General features: G+C 39.5%; 1 protein-coding gene across 3 annotated transcripts; it reads left to right on the top strand.

Moving 5' to 3' along the window:
• The first annotated feature begins 1,516 nt into the window (after positions 1-1,516).
• On the top strand, positions 1,517-9,688 carry LOC133620395 (cytosolic sulfotransferase 2-like). 3 transcript variants are annotated; one of them, XM_061981874.1, is made up of 7 exons: positions 1,517-1,616; positions 1,774-1,929; positions 2,026-2,154; positions 4,931-5,031; positions 7,342-7,638; positions 7,722-7,896; positions 7,976-9,688. In XM_061981874.1, exons 2-7 carry the CDS (start codon positions 1,791-1,793, stop codon positions 8,101-8,103), a joined length of 969 nt encoding a protein of 322 aa, XP_061837858.1. In that variant the 5' UTR covers positions 1,517-1,616; positions 1,774-1,790; the 3' UTR covers positions 8,104-9,688. The 3 variants fall into 3 exon arrangements, with proteins under 3 accessions (XP_061837858.1, XP_061837866.1, XP_061837873.1); XM_061981882.1 differs by having other exon boundaries at positions 1,521-1,616; positions 1,791-1,929; positions 7,976-9,687; XM_061981889.1 differs by lacking the exon at positions 1,517-1,616 and having other exon boundaries at positions 1,767-1,929; positions 7,342-7,468; positions 7,541-7,638; positions 7,976-9,686.
• Positions 9,689-16,841: the final 7,153 nt, after the last annotated feature.

The raw sequence follows: 16,841 nt of genomic DNA, 5'->3' as shown, positions 1-16,841 counted from the left end.
AACTTACACATCTGTGAAGGCGCCATTAATGCTGAAAGGTACATACAGGTTTTGGAGCAACATATCTTGCCATCCAAGCAACGTTACCATGGACGTCCCTGCTTATTTCAGCAAGACAATGCCAAGCCACGTGTTACATCAACATGGCTTCATAGTAAAAGATTGCGGGTACTAGACTGGCCTGCCTGTAGTTTAGACCTGTCTCCCAGTGAAAATGTGTGGCACATTATGAGGCCTAAAATACCACAAAAATAAAATACCCCCGGACTGTTGAACAACTTAAGCTGTACATCAAGCAAGAATGGGAAAGAATTCCACCTAAAAAGCTTCAAAAACGTTTCTCCTCAATTCCCAAACGTTTACTGAGTGTTGTTAAAAGGAAAGGCCATGTAACACAGTGGTGAACATGCCCTTTCCCAACTACTTTGGCACGTGTTGCAGCCATGAAATTCTAAGTTAATTATCAATTGCAAAAAAAAAAATTAAAGTTTATGAGTTTGAAGATCAAATATCTTGTCTTTGTAGTGCATTCAATTGCATATGGGTTGAAAAGGACTTGCAAATCATTGTATTCTGTTTATATTTACATCTAACACAATTTCCCAACTCATATAGAAACGGGGTTTGTACAAGTCTGTTAAACATTTCCTTAACAAAACTCCTATTTTGATGAATGAAGTAAAGCTGCTAAAATTGTGAATACATCAATTGATGACAAACTATTGTACAGTCAAATGTTCAGTTGTTTATATTTTAAAGACATGAGTACATTTACTACATTATCAATTACATTGTACATTGTTTGCAATATTATTGCAAAAACTTTAAAAATGTGCACCTAATTCTTAAAATACTTTTTGTCACCAAGTTTTGAGCAAACCAATGACTTGCAGTCCAGTTAAACATTAAAAAAAAACATTCCGGAATTACTTTCTAACTACCAAATTGCATTTGTATCCCAATATTGGGGTATTTTCTTAAGCAAATTTTATTTATGGAACCTAATATTAACCCGTGATTAATCATAATTAATCAAGGTTTAAGAGTGTAAATAATTTGATAAAAAAAAAAAAAATCACCTGACAGCTTTGTTTTTTTTTCATGTGGTATAATTTAGACAAACAGTTTAAAAGTGAGAACAAACAATGACGATGGTTTAAACGTTTGCAACATGCAAGGCTGGACACAAAATGCTGTCCAGTTTGTGTTTTTGTGTGGTCTTCCTCCCTCTTAGCTTCCACTGAACAGCCACAGGAAGCGTTTTTGGAAATGTTCCAAGACTCATTACAATGCAGAGGAATGTGCACTTGTCTTACTCCGTTTTATTTGAATTTTTCAACCTAACTGCACATATTAGATAAACTGCAATTACGCATGCCACGTTACTGCAGAAGCTCTCCTTTGGTACTCTAAGAAGAAAAACATTACATGTGTTTTAAATTTTTTGGTGAAATCTATGCAGCTGGAAGGGGTTGGACAATAACTTCCCTTTTTAGGGTCCGCCTTTCTATGTGAGCAGAAACGAAAGGAGGGAAATAGTTGACTCAACTGGGGAGGTTTTGGTTGGAGTGGACATAACAATTTGAAATATATCAAAAACTTCTGCAGCAATTAAGGTATGTCTGCCCTGTGGCCTCATTCACAAGTGTGTGTTTTACAGACTATTTATGTCTGTCCTTAAAGGGTAATTTAATGTGTACAATGTTGCAATGTGAACTGTCAAATAATTGATACTGTTTATTTTCTGCTTGCTTTTTCCATTCCAAATGCAAGATTTTTTTCTTTCAAAGATGGATTCGTCTTTCCGAGCAGAACTGTTTGATTTCCACGGAGTCTCAATGACCCGTTATTTCACAGACAACTGGGACAATGTTCAAAACTTTCAGGCCAGGCCGGATGACATACTCATTGCAACATATCCCAAAGCAGGTCAACTCACAAACACAAGCCTGTATGATCCTAAACATGTTTACATACCATACAAAGTCTTTGAGATGAGCTGTTTTCTGTGTGTGTATCCTCCAGGAACTACATGGGTATCTTGCATCCTTGATCTCCTTCATTTTGGTCAAACTTCTTCAGAGCGCCAGACATCCATCTCAATCTATGACAGAGTGCCTTTCTTGGAGATGTCGGTCCCGTCTGTGCCAAAAGGTTGAACCAGTAAAATCCTATTTTTATACAGCATCTCTGTGTGGAGTTTGCATGTTCTCCACATGTGATTGATTGATTGATTGAAACTTTTATTAGTAGATTTCACAGTGTAGTACATATTCTGTACAATTGACCACTAAGTGGTAACACCCAAATAAGTTTTTCAACTTGTATAAGTCGGGGTCCACTTAAATTGATTTATGATAGAGATATATACTATCATCATAATACAGTCATCACACAAGATAATCATCAGAGTATGTACATTGAATTATTTAAAATATTTACAAATATTTAGATTTTTGTCAAATCCGATTGCTCTGAGCTTATCCAACAGTATATCGTGGTCAACGGTGTCAAAGGCCTTCTGAAGGTCCAGCATGACCATGCCGCAGTATTTGCCCGCGTCCACCTCATGTTTGATGTGGTCAGTCAGATAGAGAAGGCACGTGTCAGTGGAGTAGTTAGTTCTGAAGCCGGATTAGAATTTGTACATGAGTTTATTAGTGGCAAGATAACTATCGACCTGTTCATAAACTATTTTTTCCATTACTTTCGAAATGGAACTGAGAATAGAAACATGTAGGTAGTTGCCAGGTTCTAATTTGCTTCCTTTTTTAAAGAGGGGAGTTACTCTTGCTATTTTGACATCTTTAGGTACTTGGCCTTGTGTAGTTGAGTAGGTTTTCTCTGGGTATGTCAGCCTTTTCCTACAGTCTAAAAACCTGAACATAATTGTCCACACATTCTGTGTGAATGTGTGTGTGAATGTTTGTCTAATGTGTGCCCTGTGATTGACTAATGACCAATCCAAAGTGTACCCTTCGTCTTGCTTGAAGTCCTCTGGGATGGAATCCAGCTCGATGTGTTACCTAAATTATAAGCAGTGTTGGGTTAGTTACTGAAAACCAGTAACTAGTTAGTTACTAGTTACTTTATTTCAAAAGTAACTCAGTTACTAACTCAGTTACTTACACCAAAAAGTAATGCGTTACTGTGAAAAGTAACTATTTAGTTACTTCTTCTACTTTTTTTTTTTTAAAGCTCCCATTAATGCCCTTTTAGCCTTCATTTCAGTACTGTTATTGCACTGGAGAATAATACAATCTGTTGATCAACTTGACATACATTTGCATCACTGAACTCTGCTAAGCAATGTGCTCTACATACAACACACAAAGACAAAGATATGTTTCAAAGGGCCAATTTATTTCAGGCCAGAACAAATTGACAAAACTATTTTAAATAGCTGCAACATAACATACATAAGTAACAAACAGCATAATAACACTAACACTAACACTAACACTAACCACGTTAAACCCAGATTCAGAACTAACAAAGGTCTTAACTCATTCTCTTTCTATGCCACTTCAATATGGAATGCACTCCCAACAGGTGTAAAATAAAGGGCATCTCTATCCTCCTTCAAAACCGCACTAAAAGAACACCTCCAGGCAACTACAACCCTAAACTAACACCCTCCCTTCCACATAATACCTCTTCGGATTGTAAATAATCAAATGTAGACACTTTTTCTTATACTTTCTGATCTCTCTCTCTGTGTCCACTACTTGCTATACGTATCCTACCAAGTCAGACCTACACTGTTTCAATGTCCATTTCTCTGATGATGCAATTGTTGATGACTGAAGTGTTGATACCAACCAAACCTACCCCCCCCCCCCCCCCCCTCCACCCCTCTATATCCCACACCCTGGATTGTAAATAATGTAAATAATTCAATGTATATACCCTGATGATTATCTTGTGTGATGACTGTATTATGATGTTAGTATATATTTGATAGTATATATCTGTATCATGAATCAATTTAAGTGGACCCCGACTTAAACAAGTTAAAAAACTTATTTGGGTGTTACCATTTAGTGGTCAATTGTACGGAATCTACTAATAAAAGTTTCAATCAATCAATCAATCAACAACATAGCTGTAAAGCTGGCTTCACCTAAGGAAGGCACACGTGACATACACAGAGCCTAACCAGGCAGATTTGAATTGTTGTTTTGGGCAGGAGATGGGATCTTTGATCCAAGACACAACTTTGTGCTCGACAAAAGAAAAGAAGTGAGAATATCTCATACTTGCCAACCCTCCCGAATTTCAGTGCCTCTCCCCGGGACAACCATTCTCCAAATTTCTCCCAATTTCCAGCCGGACTTAAGGCACGCCCCCTCCAGGTCCGTGCGGACCTGAGTGAGGACAGCCTGTCGTCACGTCCGCTTGGCCAACCAAAAAGTATTCACAGAACACTATACCGTATAGTCGTATAGTGTTCTGTGGTTACTTTTTGGTTGGCCAACGGTTTACGTTGTATTGCGCACCCCCCCTCCCCTCCCCTTCCCACACCCTGACACACACACACACAGAGAGCGCAGAGGAAGAATCAGAAGCACGTCTCTGCTTCGCTGCCATAAAACACACTCAGATCTTCTCAGTTTCTAGCCGATACTACATAAAAAGTAACGTAAAATAACGCAGTAACGCATCATGTAGTAACGGTAACTGAGTTACTGAATATAAAAAATAACGCGTTAGATTACTAGTTACCGCCAAAACTATCGGCGTTACTGTAATGCGTTACTTTGTAACGCGTTAGTCCCAACACTGATTATAAGTGGTACAGAAAATAAGGGTATTATTATCACATGATCTTTTTGTCTACAGTGATCTTTGACTACTTAATTTGTGTTTTTTATGTGATCCCATTTTGAAGGTTTACATGGTTTACCTTCTCCTACGCATCCTCACACAGGTACAGAGCTGGCAGACAAGCTTGTCACTTCTCCTCGACTCATCAAAACTCATTTTCCAGTCCAATTTGTGCCGAAGTCCTTTTGGGAGCAAAACTGCAGGGTAGCGTATACCTGTTGTTTACTTTGGGCCATATTCTCCCGTTTTTTTTTTCCGCGTTTAAAGTTATGCACGTTTGTCTTATTTGTCTTCTCCCATCTAGCTTAAGGACTTACTCAAGTGAGTTAGACCTGAGTGCTTAAGTCTTAAATTAAGGTGGGCTCATTAATATTGAGGCGGACTATGCCATGATTCGTTTTTCCCTTGGCTGTGTGAAACGCATGCAACATGGAGTTACACTAACATTTGTGAATGTCCTCGAAATTTATGAAAAAGATAACACTTTATAATTTAAAAAGGCTGTATCAATACAGGCAGTTCTTGTCATATGTATGTGTGTCATCATGGTGATGTAGTGTGTGTATGCAGTGCATGCATGCACACTGCAATAGGATCTTCTTCTAGGCTCAATATAATGCCATAGATCAGGGGTGTCAAACGTAAGGCCCGCTGGCCGGATCAGGCCCGCGAACAGGTTTATCCGGCCCGCGTGATGAGTTTGCCAAGTATAAAAATTAGCTGTTCTGTTTTTTTTACGAATAAACTCCTTTTCTAAATGTGTCCACTGGATGTCACAATAGCAATTCTGTTAGGCAAGCAAACGGTTCATACTGGGGCCAAGCAGGAGGTACACAGTAAAGGGTGACTGTGGCTCATCCTCCTCGACCCACATCAAACTTAAAACCTGCCGTTTTTTGTCTTCTGCTTCAAACACATCGTTATTTGGCACCCTAATTCCCCCAGAATGTCCTTGTCAAACACGAGAAAAGTGAACTTAACCCTTTTGAATAGTTTTTACCTCTGTTTCTTATGGTTTGTTGAGTTACAGTAGCACTGGATTGTTACGTGGACATGACAAATGAGGTATTTGACAGCTCAAAGAGTTTACATGTTGTGTTTTTTGTTCATTCCCAGAAAGACTGTGGTTTAAAGTTTAATCCTGGCTTTGTAGATACACTGAGACAAACTCATTGTGTTTTTGAAGCTGCACCAATTTCCTCAGAATTTTCAAAAAACTTGAAGTGTTTTGTCCAGAGGATTATTTGTGATTTGTACGTTTTCAGAATGTGCTTGTTCTATTTTTGGCCAAAGTAAAACAAAGAAAACAACCTGGAGTTGTCTTTATTTTAAAGTTATCATGCCATGATTTTAGCAATACGGCCCACTTGGGAATAGATTTTCCTCCTGAGCTACAATGAGTTTGACATCCCTGCCGTAGATGGAACGTTAATTACTTATTATAACCACCTCGATGTTATTTGTCTTCAAGTTGGTATGGTATGGTATGTTAAGAGTTCTGTTTAGTACAAATGTCAGTGAAGATGTGTTGCGTCAAAGGGGCGTGCATGGACAACTGTGTCTGTGTCTCCTATGTGTGTTTTTGTGTGTCGAGAGTGGCAGCTGACAGTTAAAGGTAAAGTTAAAGTACCAATGATTGTCACACACACACTAGGTGTGGGGAAATGATTCTCTGCATTTGACCCATCACCCTTGATCACCCCCTGGGAGGTGATGGGAGCAGTGGGCAGCAGCGGTGGCCGCGCCCGGGAATCATTTTTGGTGATTTAACCCCCAATTCCAACCCTTGATGCTGAGTGCCAATCAGGGAGGTAATTGACATTAACTGGCCAAAAAATAAATGGAATCAATTGATAGATGCTACATTATATATGTATTTTCTATTAAATATTCACATACTTTAATGATCACAGTCTAGATAAAATTGTATGCATCTAACGTCCGTTGATACCAGGATGTCCATACACGGCTGATATAAGCGTGTGGTCGCACTCCTGAAAGAAAGATGTGCATATAGATTTTTGATTGTTAGTTCAAAGTGGCAATATGGTACTTCTACCCTAATCTCAATGGATGTTTTCAGGTGTCTCAATTAAGGCGATCAGAATAGATTTGATACCTCTGAAAGTCTTATAATTTGTATAATGTGCGGTGTGCACTGCATCCAAGTGCAATATAATGGTTCAGTATCCAGGGGCACTGGACTTATTCGTAAGAACAATATACATAGGTCGATAGGAGAATACGCGGAAGGCCGGATTTGACAGGGAACGCCTGTCAATGAATGCACATTTTGGATGAAAGCGTGCATTAACAGACTTAAGTTAAGGGGAAGAATGCTGCACAGCCGCAATCCGTGCAAATGCGCGGTTTTTTTCATTTGAGCACATTGGAGAATAGGGCTCTATATAAAAAATGCACATTTCCCAGAGAAATGCTACGCATGCATACACATTGTAACATCTATGTATAAAAAAGTATATATGGATACAAATATTTCTTTTTCTGATGTAGATTGTTTATTTGGCTCGTAATGCCAAAGACAGTGTCGTGTCATATTTCCACTTTGACCGCATGAACATGGCGGAACCAGAACCCGGAGAATGGAGCAGCTTCCTCCAGAGATTTATGCAAGGAAAGAGTAGGTACATTATGAAATACAATTATACATCTGTTCCACAGTCTTATAATGGATTTGTTTGCTTGTGGTCAGTGGTGTTTGGATCCTGGTATGATCATGTAAACGGCTGGTGGAAGAAGAAGCAGACTTACTCAAAGCTCCATTACATGTTCTATGAAGATCTGATTGAGGTACTGCAGTTGTTTTTGCAACTGCCATTGCTTGTGTTTCCACAGCAACAGCTGGATTTATTTTTTGACCAATGTTTTTGCAGGACACTGGACGTGAACTAGACAAACTCTGCAGCTTTGTTGGGTTGTCTTCTTCAGACGAACACAAGAAAAGCATCATTGGCATGGTGCAATTTGATAATATGAAAAATAACAAAATGGCCAACCACTCCACGATTTCAATTATGGATTTCAAAATTTCACACTTCATGCGAAAAGGTAATTGTATGAAAAAATACTTTTGCAGTCAGAAATTGAAATAAAATCAATTTGCTGATTTTTTTGTGACTGCATGCAGGAAAAGTTGGTGACTGGAAGACCCATTTCACTGTGAATCAGAATGAACACTTTGACGAAGATTACAAGAGAAAAATGACAGATCCTACACTTGAGTTTCGCACTGAAATGGATATTTCTGCTATTTAGATTGATTTAGTATTACCATGAGAAAAAAGTTACTGAATAACCTTTCTTCTTAAAGGCCTACTGAAATGCGATTTTCTTATTTAAACAGGGATCGCAGGTCCATTCTATGTGTCATACTTGATCATTTCGCGATATTGCCATATTTTGCTGGAAGGATTTAGTAGAGAACATCGACGATAAAGTTCGCAACTTTTGGTCGCTGATAAAAAAGCCTTGCCTGTATCGGAAGTAGCAGACGAGTAGCATGACGTCACAGGTTGTGGAGCTCCTCACATCTGCACATTGTTTACAATCATGGCCACCAGCAGCGAGAGCGATTCGGACCGAGAAAGCAACGATTTCCCCATTAATTTGAGCGAGGATGAAAGATTTGTGGATGAGGAAAGTGAGAGTGAAGGACTAGAGGGCAGTGGGAGCGATTCAGATAAGGGGAGATGCTGTGAGAGTCGGGTGGGACCTGATATTCAGCTGGGAATGACTAAAACAGTAAATAAACACAAGACATATATGTACTCTATTAGCCACAACACAACCAGGCTTATATTTAATATGCCACAAATTAATACCGCATAACAAACACCTCCCCCCTCCCGTCCATATAACCTGCCAATATAACTCAAACACCTGCACAACACACTCAATCCCACAGCCCAAAGTACTGTTCACCTCCCCAAAGTTCATACAGCACATATATTTCCCCAAAGTCCCCAAAGTTACGTACGTGACATGCACATAGCGGCACACACGTACGGGCAAGCGATCAAATGTTTGGAAGCCGCAGCTGCATGCGTACTCACGGTACCGTGTCTGCGCATCCAACTCAAAGTCCTCCTGGTAAGAGTCTCTGTTGTCCCAGTTCTCCACAGGCCAATGGTAAAGCTTGACTGTCATCTTCCGGGAATGTAAACAATGAAACACCGGCTGTGTTTGTGTTGCTGCAGTCGGCCGCAATACACCGCTTCCCACCTACAGCTTTCTTCTTTGCTGTCTCCATTGTTCATTGAACAAATTGCAAAAGATTCACCAACACAGATGTCCAGAATACTGTGGAATTTTGCGATGAAAACAGATGATTTAATAGCTGGCCACCATGCTGTCCCAAAATGTCCTCTACAATTCTTGACGTCACGTGCTGACGTCATCATACCGAGATGTTTTCAGCAGGATATTTCAAGCGAAATTTAAAATTGCACTTTAGTAAGCTAACCCAGCCGTATTGGCGTGTGTTGCAATGTTAAGATTTCATCATTGCTGTATTAACTATCAGACTGCGTGGTCGGTAGTAGTGGGTTTCAGTTGGCCTTTAATTGTTACTAAATTACTAAATCACATACAAATTAATGTATGTAAAACAAGTGCATCTATATGTACAAAGCATTAATTGCCGCTGGTATAATCATTCAACGTTTACAAATAAAATACTAATGCAGTTTTAATAGCATGTCTGTTTTGTCATGATTACGTATTCTGTCTAGAAGAAAATATCAGTTTACTTGCGACAACTGTTCATGTTGTGTGTGTAATGTCGAGAAAATAAAAATAATTTAGTAAGTATACGACTTCGGACTTTTATTTTTGAAAATTATTTTACAAACCCCGTTTCCATATGAGTTGGGACATTGTGTTAGATGTAAATATAAACGGAATACAATGATTTGCAAATCCTTTTCAACTCATATTCAATTGAATGCACTACAAAGACAAGATATTTGATGTTCAAACTCATAAACTTTATTTTTTTTTTGCAAATAATAATTAACTTAGAATTTCATGGCTGCAACACATGCCAAAGTAGTTGGGAAAGGGCATGTTCACCACTGTGTTACATCACCTTTTCTTTTAACAACACTCAATAAACAATTGGGAACTGAGGAAACTAACTGTTGAAGCTTTGAAAGTGGAATTATTTCCCATTCTTGTTTTATGTAGAGCTTCAGTCGTTCAACAGTCTGGGGTCTCCGCTGTCGTATTTTACGCTTCATAATGCACCACACATTTTCGATGGGAGACAGGTCTGGACTGAAGGCGGACCAGGAAAGTACCCGCACTCTTTTTTTAAAGGGGAACATTATCACCAGACCTATGTAAGCGTCAATATATACCTTGATGTTGCAGAAAAAAGACCATATATTTTTTTAACCGATTTTTGAACTCTAAATGGGTGAATTTTGGCGAATTAAACGCCTTTCTATTATTCGCTCTCGGAGCGATGACGTCACAACGTGACGTCACATCGGGAAGCAATCCGCCATTTTCTCAAACACATTACAAACACCGAATCAAATCAGCTCTGTTATTTTCCGTTTTTTCGACTGTTTTCCGTACCTTGGAGACATCATGCCTCGTCGTTGTGTTGTCGGAGGGTGTAACAACACGAACAGGGACGGATTCAAGTTGCACCAGTGGCCCAAAGATGCGAAAGTGGCAAGAAATTGGACGAAATTTGTTCAAAATACGAGGGTGTGGGGAAAGCCGACGAAAATGGTCAGTCGTTTGTTCCGCACACTTTACCGACGAAAGCTATGCTACGACAGAGATGGCAAGAATGTGTGGATATCCTGCGACACTCAAAGCAGATGCATTTCCAACGATAAAGTCAAAGAAATCTGCCGCCAGACCCCCATTGAATCTGCCGGAGTGTGTGAGCTATTCAGGGACAATGGACCTTGGTAGCACGGCAAGCAATGGCGTCAGTTTGTTCCCGCAGACGAGCGAGCTAAACCCCCTGGATGTCTTGGCTCACACTGCTTCTACCGTCCCTTATGCCACCGAAGATGATCAAGAGAAGAATATCGACCCTAGCTTCCCTGGCCTGCTGACATCAACTCCAAAACTGGACAGATCAGCTTTCAGGAAAAGAGAGCGGATGAGGGTATGTCTACAGAATATATTAATTGATGAAAACTTTATTCATTACTCGCGGTTTTACGTAAATTATTATACATAAACTGTGTTTACCAATAATTTAGCTTAAAAACATTACAACACTTAAAAACAAACACATACCAATCGTTGGTTAGAAGGCGATCGCCAAATTCGTCCTCGCTTTCTCCCGTGTCGCTGGCTGTCGTGTCGTTTTCGTCGGTTTCGCTTGCATACGGTTCAAACCGATATGGCTCAATAGCTTCAGTTTCTTCTTCAATTTCGCTTAAGCCCCTGAAATCCGAGTCTGAATCCGAGCTAATGTCGCTACCTTGCTGTTCTATCCGCCATGTTTGTTTGTATTGGCATCACTATGTGACGTCACAGGAAAATGGACGGGTGTTTATTACGATGGTTAAAATCAGGCACTTTGAAGCTTTTTTTAGGGATATTGCGTGATGAGTAAAATTTTGAAAAAAACTTCGAAAAATAAAATAAGCCACTGGGAACTGATTTTTAATGGTTTTAACCCTTCTGAAATTGTGATAATGTTCCCCTTTAAGAAGCCACGCTGTTGTAACACGTGCTGAATGTGGCTTGGCATTGTCTTGCTGAAATAAGCAGGGGCGTCCATGAAAAAGACAGCGCTTAGATGGCAGCATATGTTGTTCCAAAACCTGTATGTACCTTTCAGCATTAATGGCGCCTTCACAGATGTGTAAGTTGCCCATGCCTTGGGCACTAATACACACCCATACCATCACAGATATGGTATGGGGCTTTGCGTCGATAACGGTCTGGATGGTTCGCTTCCCCTTTGGTCCGGATGACACGATGTCAAATATTTCCAAAAACAATTTGAAATGTGGACTCGTCAGACCACAGAACAATTTTCCACTTTGCATGAGTCCATCTTAGATGATCTCGGGCCCAGAGAAGCCGGCGGCGTTTCTGGATGTTGTTGATAAATGGCTTTCGCTTTGCATAGTAGAGCTTTAACTTGCACTTACAGATGTAGCGACGAAATGTATTTAGTGACAGTGGTTTTCTGAAGTGTTCCTGAGCCCATGTGGTGATATCCTTTAGAGATTGATGTCGGTTTTTGATACAGTGCTGTCTGAGGGATCGAAGGTCACGGTCATTCAATGTTGGTTTCCGGCCATGACGCTTACGCGGAGTGATTTCTCCAGATTCTCTGAACCTTTTGATGATATTATGGACCGTAGATGTTGAAATCCCTAAATTTCTTTCAATTGCACTTTGAGAAACGTTGTTCTTAAATTGTTTGACTATTTGCTCACGCAGTTGTGGACAAAGGGGTGTACCTCGCCCCATCCTTTCTTGTGAAAGACTGAGCATTTTTTGGGAAGCTGTTTTTATACCCAATCATGACACCCACCTGTTCCCAATTAGCCTGCACACCTGTGGGATTTTCCAAATAAGTGTTTGATGAGCATTCCTCAACTTTATCGGTATTTATTGCCACCTTTCCTAACTTCTTTGTCACATGTTGCTGGCATCAAATTCTAAAGTTAATGATTATTTGCAAAAAAAAAAAAAAATGTTTATCAGTTTGAACATCAAATATGTGGTCTTTGTAGCATATTCAACTGTTGAAAATGATTTTCAAATCATTGTATTCCGTTTATATTTACATTTAACACAATTTACCAACTCATATGGAAATGGTGTTTGTATTATGAAAAGTACACACCTGCAGCAGCTGATATCCATCCATCTATCCATCCATTTTCTACCGGTTGTCCCTTTTTTTGGGGATTGCAGGGGGTGCTGGAGCCTATCTCAGCTGCATTCGGGCGGAAGGCGGGGTACACCCTGGACAAGTTGCCACCTCATCACAGGGCCAACACAGATAGACAAACAACATCCACACTCACATTCACACACTAGGGCCATTTTAGTGTTGCCAATCATATGTGCAACCTAAATGCTGTTCAATTACTACATGATATCTTTATTTAATGATACATTAGTGCAAATGGGCATGAAGACAATAACCATACAGTTTGAGTGGAGATCTGTTTTGTCAATAAAGTACAATTGAAATGTTGCCAGTCATGTAAATACAACACAAATAGTTCACCTCTCTTTTCTGTTCGTCAAAGTAACTTTAAGATGGATAAAAGTTGGTGACCGCTGGTCTAGAGTCTTTATTAATGTTTAAAATCTGCCTTGTTCAGAATTTAAAAGGAAGACACAAAAGTCAAGAATGATCTTTAAATATAATGAATGTATAATAAGTATAACCAATGAAACGTTTATGCCATTTGAGACCTTTGTCTTCAACTGGCATATCTGCCCAGACATGAAACCCCTATCAAACTCCACAAGTTACTGTCACCCCAACCCCCGTTGGTGGGCATGTTTTCTGGTTGCAACAAGCACCTTCCTGGTCTCTTCTTTCTTCTTGTTAAATACAACTTCATGTATTCTGTTATTATGTTGTTGTTTGTGTGGCTGTTGTGCAACCACTGTTACCAAGATCCCCCAAAACAAACTAGTGATGTGCAATACCACCTATTTTTATTTTTATTTTCGACACCGAGTAATATTTGGACTGGTATGGGCGATACCAATCCAATACTTTGTACAAATATACCTAATATGTCCGGTAACATTTTGAAAAAGTATCTCAAGTGTTGCTGCTCATGAGGGATCGTCTTCAAACAAAATAAAATCGAAACAAATGATGACTTTATTCTGCACTGAATGTGTTATCAACGTATATGGGGGCCATTTTGATGATTTGTAAAAAAAAAATGAAAATTTAATTCTGAAAACAGACATTTATTACCAATAAACAGATTACATATAATTAAGACAAAACTTAGTGTCAGCTTTGTCTTATAGGTGACAAAGTGTACTATCATCATTTATTACAGGGGTGTCCAAAGTCCGGCCAAGAAGTCATTTGCGAACCAAAGCTCGAGTTTTGTTGGCCCACAACAAAAGTAACAAAAAAAATCAACAGCAAACACGTAAAAAACAAGCAAAAAGACTCAATGTAAGGAGAAAAGGCTGGCAGTTTGATTTAAACAACTAACATTAATACAATTTGTCACTTATAACACAATGCTGACACTAAGTTTTGATATATAATGTCTGTTCGTAGCATTTTATATTTTTGCAAAACAAAAAATATATGAAAATGTCACTTGCATACTTTCTGTATTAATTTTGTAAACATTTTGTATAAAATGTTCAGCCATTTTTACATTACATTACATCTATTTGCTCTCTTTTTTACTGTTTTTACTGTATTTTTTGTTTGTTTGTTTTTTACTGTTGTTTTTTGCCACCCGACAACATGATGTGGGCTTTTAGAATTCCAGCTGCTGGCCACAAATGGTCCCCGGGTCGCACTTTGGAAACTCCTGAACTAAAGTATCAAAAGTATTCATATTTTGATTTGAGAATCAATATCAGAGCATAAAGAACTGGTATCAGTGGTATTGATATTTCAGTATCGATCCGCACATCAAATAATACAACAAACTATACCATTGACACCTCTAACTTGAGCTCTGTCTCGCATAAAGTACGGATTTGTTGAAATAAACAAGTTATAAGTGTCGCTATCCGCCAAAGCTAAATCAATGTCAATCCCAGAATGACATCTTGATAAGAATAATTTTAGATAGAAAATCAGAGCTCTGCACCAATATATGAAGGTCCTGCAAAAAGACACTTGCTCTAAAGCAGGGGTCTCATAATCAATTGACCTGGGGGCCTTGGGAGGCAAAATCTGGGTGAGGCAGGGCTGCATCAGATCTTCCACAACAAAAGCTTTGTTAAATGTTTTTATTTTTTTCCCAAATGTCTTTATTTTTTAACACTAAATAAGATAAAAACATAAATAAACAAATTAAGAATGAATAAGAAAATAGGCAAATACATGTTTGGCAATGCAGAATATATTTGTATTCCACTTGGTGTCACTGTTGTGTTTAGCCGACGTCGGGATGCATGGAGAACATCATTTTCGCAGTGGGCATCATCTCCGCCTTTGCCTTTTCCTTTTCAGCAGCACTGCGGTCGGTGGATAATAGCCGAGTAGCAGTCTCTTTTGTTTTTGCAGTCAATGTTCATGTCTTTCATGATGACATGAACACCATGGCATTTGTAGACGATACAAAGTAAAAAGGCAACTTCTCCCGGAGTGTAATCCGCTGTGCTGCTGAATAAGAAGTGGAAATGACACCATGCTGTTGTTGTCCTATCTTACTGACAGGATGCAGTGCGTCTTCCATAACAACGTGACCTCGGAGTATGTTAAGGTAACGTGCCGAGTTCTACAGGGTTTGGTTCTTGGCCCTGAACTCTTCAGCAACTATATGCTGCCGGAAGGTGACATTATCTGCAAATACGGCGTTAGATTTCCCTATTATGCTGATGACACCCAACTCTACATGCCCCTAAAGCTGACCAACACACCAGATTGTAGTTGTAGAAATCAGTGACACACACACGGCTAGGTGTCATGTCTGTGATCATGTTTTGTTTAGTTATGTTTTGCTTGCTTTTGGACACTTTTTAGTTCCTGGTTTCACTCCCTTGCTTTGTCACCATAGCAACCATTAGTTTCACCTGGTTCACATCCTCATGTCACGCACCTGTCTCACGTTTTCACATTTTGAGTCACGCACCTGCTGCCACTAATGATGTCACTATTATTTAAGCTTCCAGTTGCCAGGCTGTCTTTCTGGCGACATCACTCTCTACACACCCTTGTTGATATCCATGCTGCTCTTTTTCATGTCCTTTTCTCGTTCCAAGTAAGTTTTTGTTTATTCATGTCACGTTTAGCAGTTCTTTTTTTTCATGTTCTTAGTCTACGTTAAGTGTAAGTTTTTGTTTCATAGTCAACTTTGTACCTCCGCCTTGTGCGCGCCTTTAGTTTGTTCTTTTTGTTATAGTAAAAATAAATATGTCCTTACCTTCACACCATGTCCGCTCCAACTTTTATTGCATCTGGGGAAAAAAACCACGCCATAGTCCACGTCCTGACACTAGAGATGATGTTCAAAACCGGTTCTCCCGGTTGTTCGATAAGAAAATAACCGATTCCATGGACTCGAATCCCTTTTTGAGAACCGAGCCCCGTTATCGAGGCCACTATAGTAAAGAAAAAGAGTTGGTTCTTTATTCGAATCCCTGGGAACAAATCCCTTTTTTTACTAGGAAATGCCCTGTGGTACGTCCCAGGAAATGACGTAGCTCAGTCATTATGCGGCAGATACAGAAGCAGCAACAACAATGGACCGTAAAAAACGCCTCAAGGCATGGCTTCATGTTACAAAAAAATATGACAAGGAAACGGCTATCTGCAATTATTGCCAGGCTTCGCTCTCATGTAAGGGGGGAAGTAAAACAAGCATGTTGAAACATGTTCAGGCTGCACATAACCTGAAGGTTAGAGAAAGGTGTCGTGGAGAAGCAGCGACGAAGCACGCCCCTCTTCAACCTGCAGCGCCAATTCCAGTGATAGTGCTGGTGAGTAACTAACGTTAACTGTTGCCGGTTAATTTCCATATCTGTTCACTCGTAGCATTTAGGCTAAAATAACGTGACCTCGTATGTCAATCCAGGACTGCAGTAATGTTAGCTAGACTAACGTTACCTAAGCATAGTCAGTGGCTAACGTCAACGTTAGCCTTTTTGTATGTGTCTGATAACGTTAATGTTATCTTGTAGCCTGCACCAGTGGTCCCCAACCACCGGGCCGCGACCCGGTACCGGTCCGTGGATCGATTGGTACCGGGCCGCACAAGAAATACAATTTTTTAAATGTATTTATTTTTTTAAATTTTTATTAAAGCAACATAAAAAACACAAGATACACTTACAATTAGTGC

Source organism: Nerophis lumbriciformis, linkage group LG01, assembly GCF_033978685.3.
Source record: "Nerophis lumbriciformis linkage group LG01, RoL_Nlum_v2.1, whole genome shotgun sequence".
Lineage (NCBI taxonomy): Eukaryota > Metazoa > Chordata > Actinopteri > Syngnathiformes > Syngnathidae > Nerophis > Nerophis lumbriciformis.
The sequence above is the reverse complement of the archived record's forward strand: the minus strand, read 5'-3'. Positions and strand labels throughout refer to the sequence as shown.

Excerpts from the sequence above, each read along its gene's own strand:
- LOC133620395 (XM_061981874.1), top strand. The coding sequence starts at position 1,791 with ATGGATTCGTCTTTCCGAGCAGAACTGTTTGATTTCCACGGAGTCTCA. Across the intron at positions 7,639-7,721 it reads TCTATGAAGATCTGATTGAG|GACACTGGACGTGAACTAGA; the intron begins GTACTGCAGTTG and ends ATGTTTTTGCAG. Across the intron at positions 7,897-7,975 it reads TTCACACTTCATGCGAAAAG|GAAAAGTTGGTGACTGGAAG; the intron begins GTAATTGTATGA and ends GACTGCATGCAG.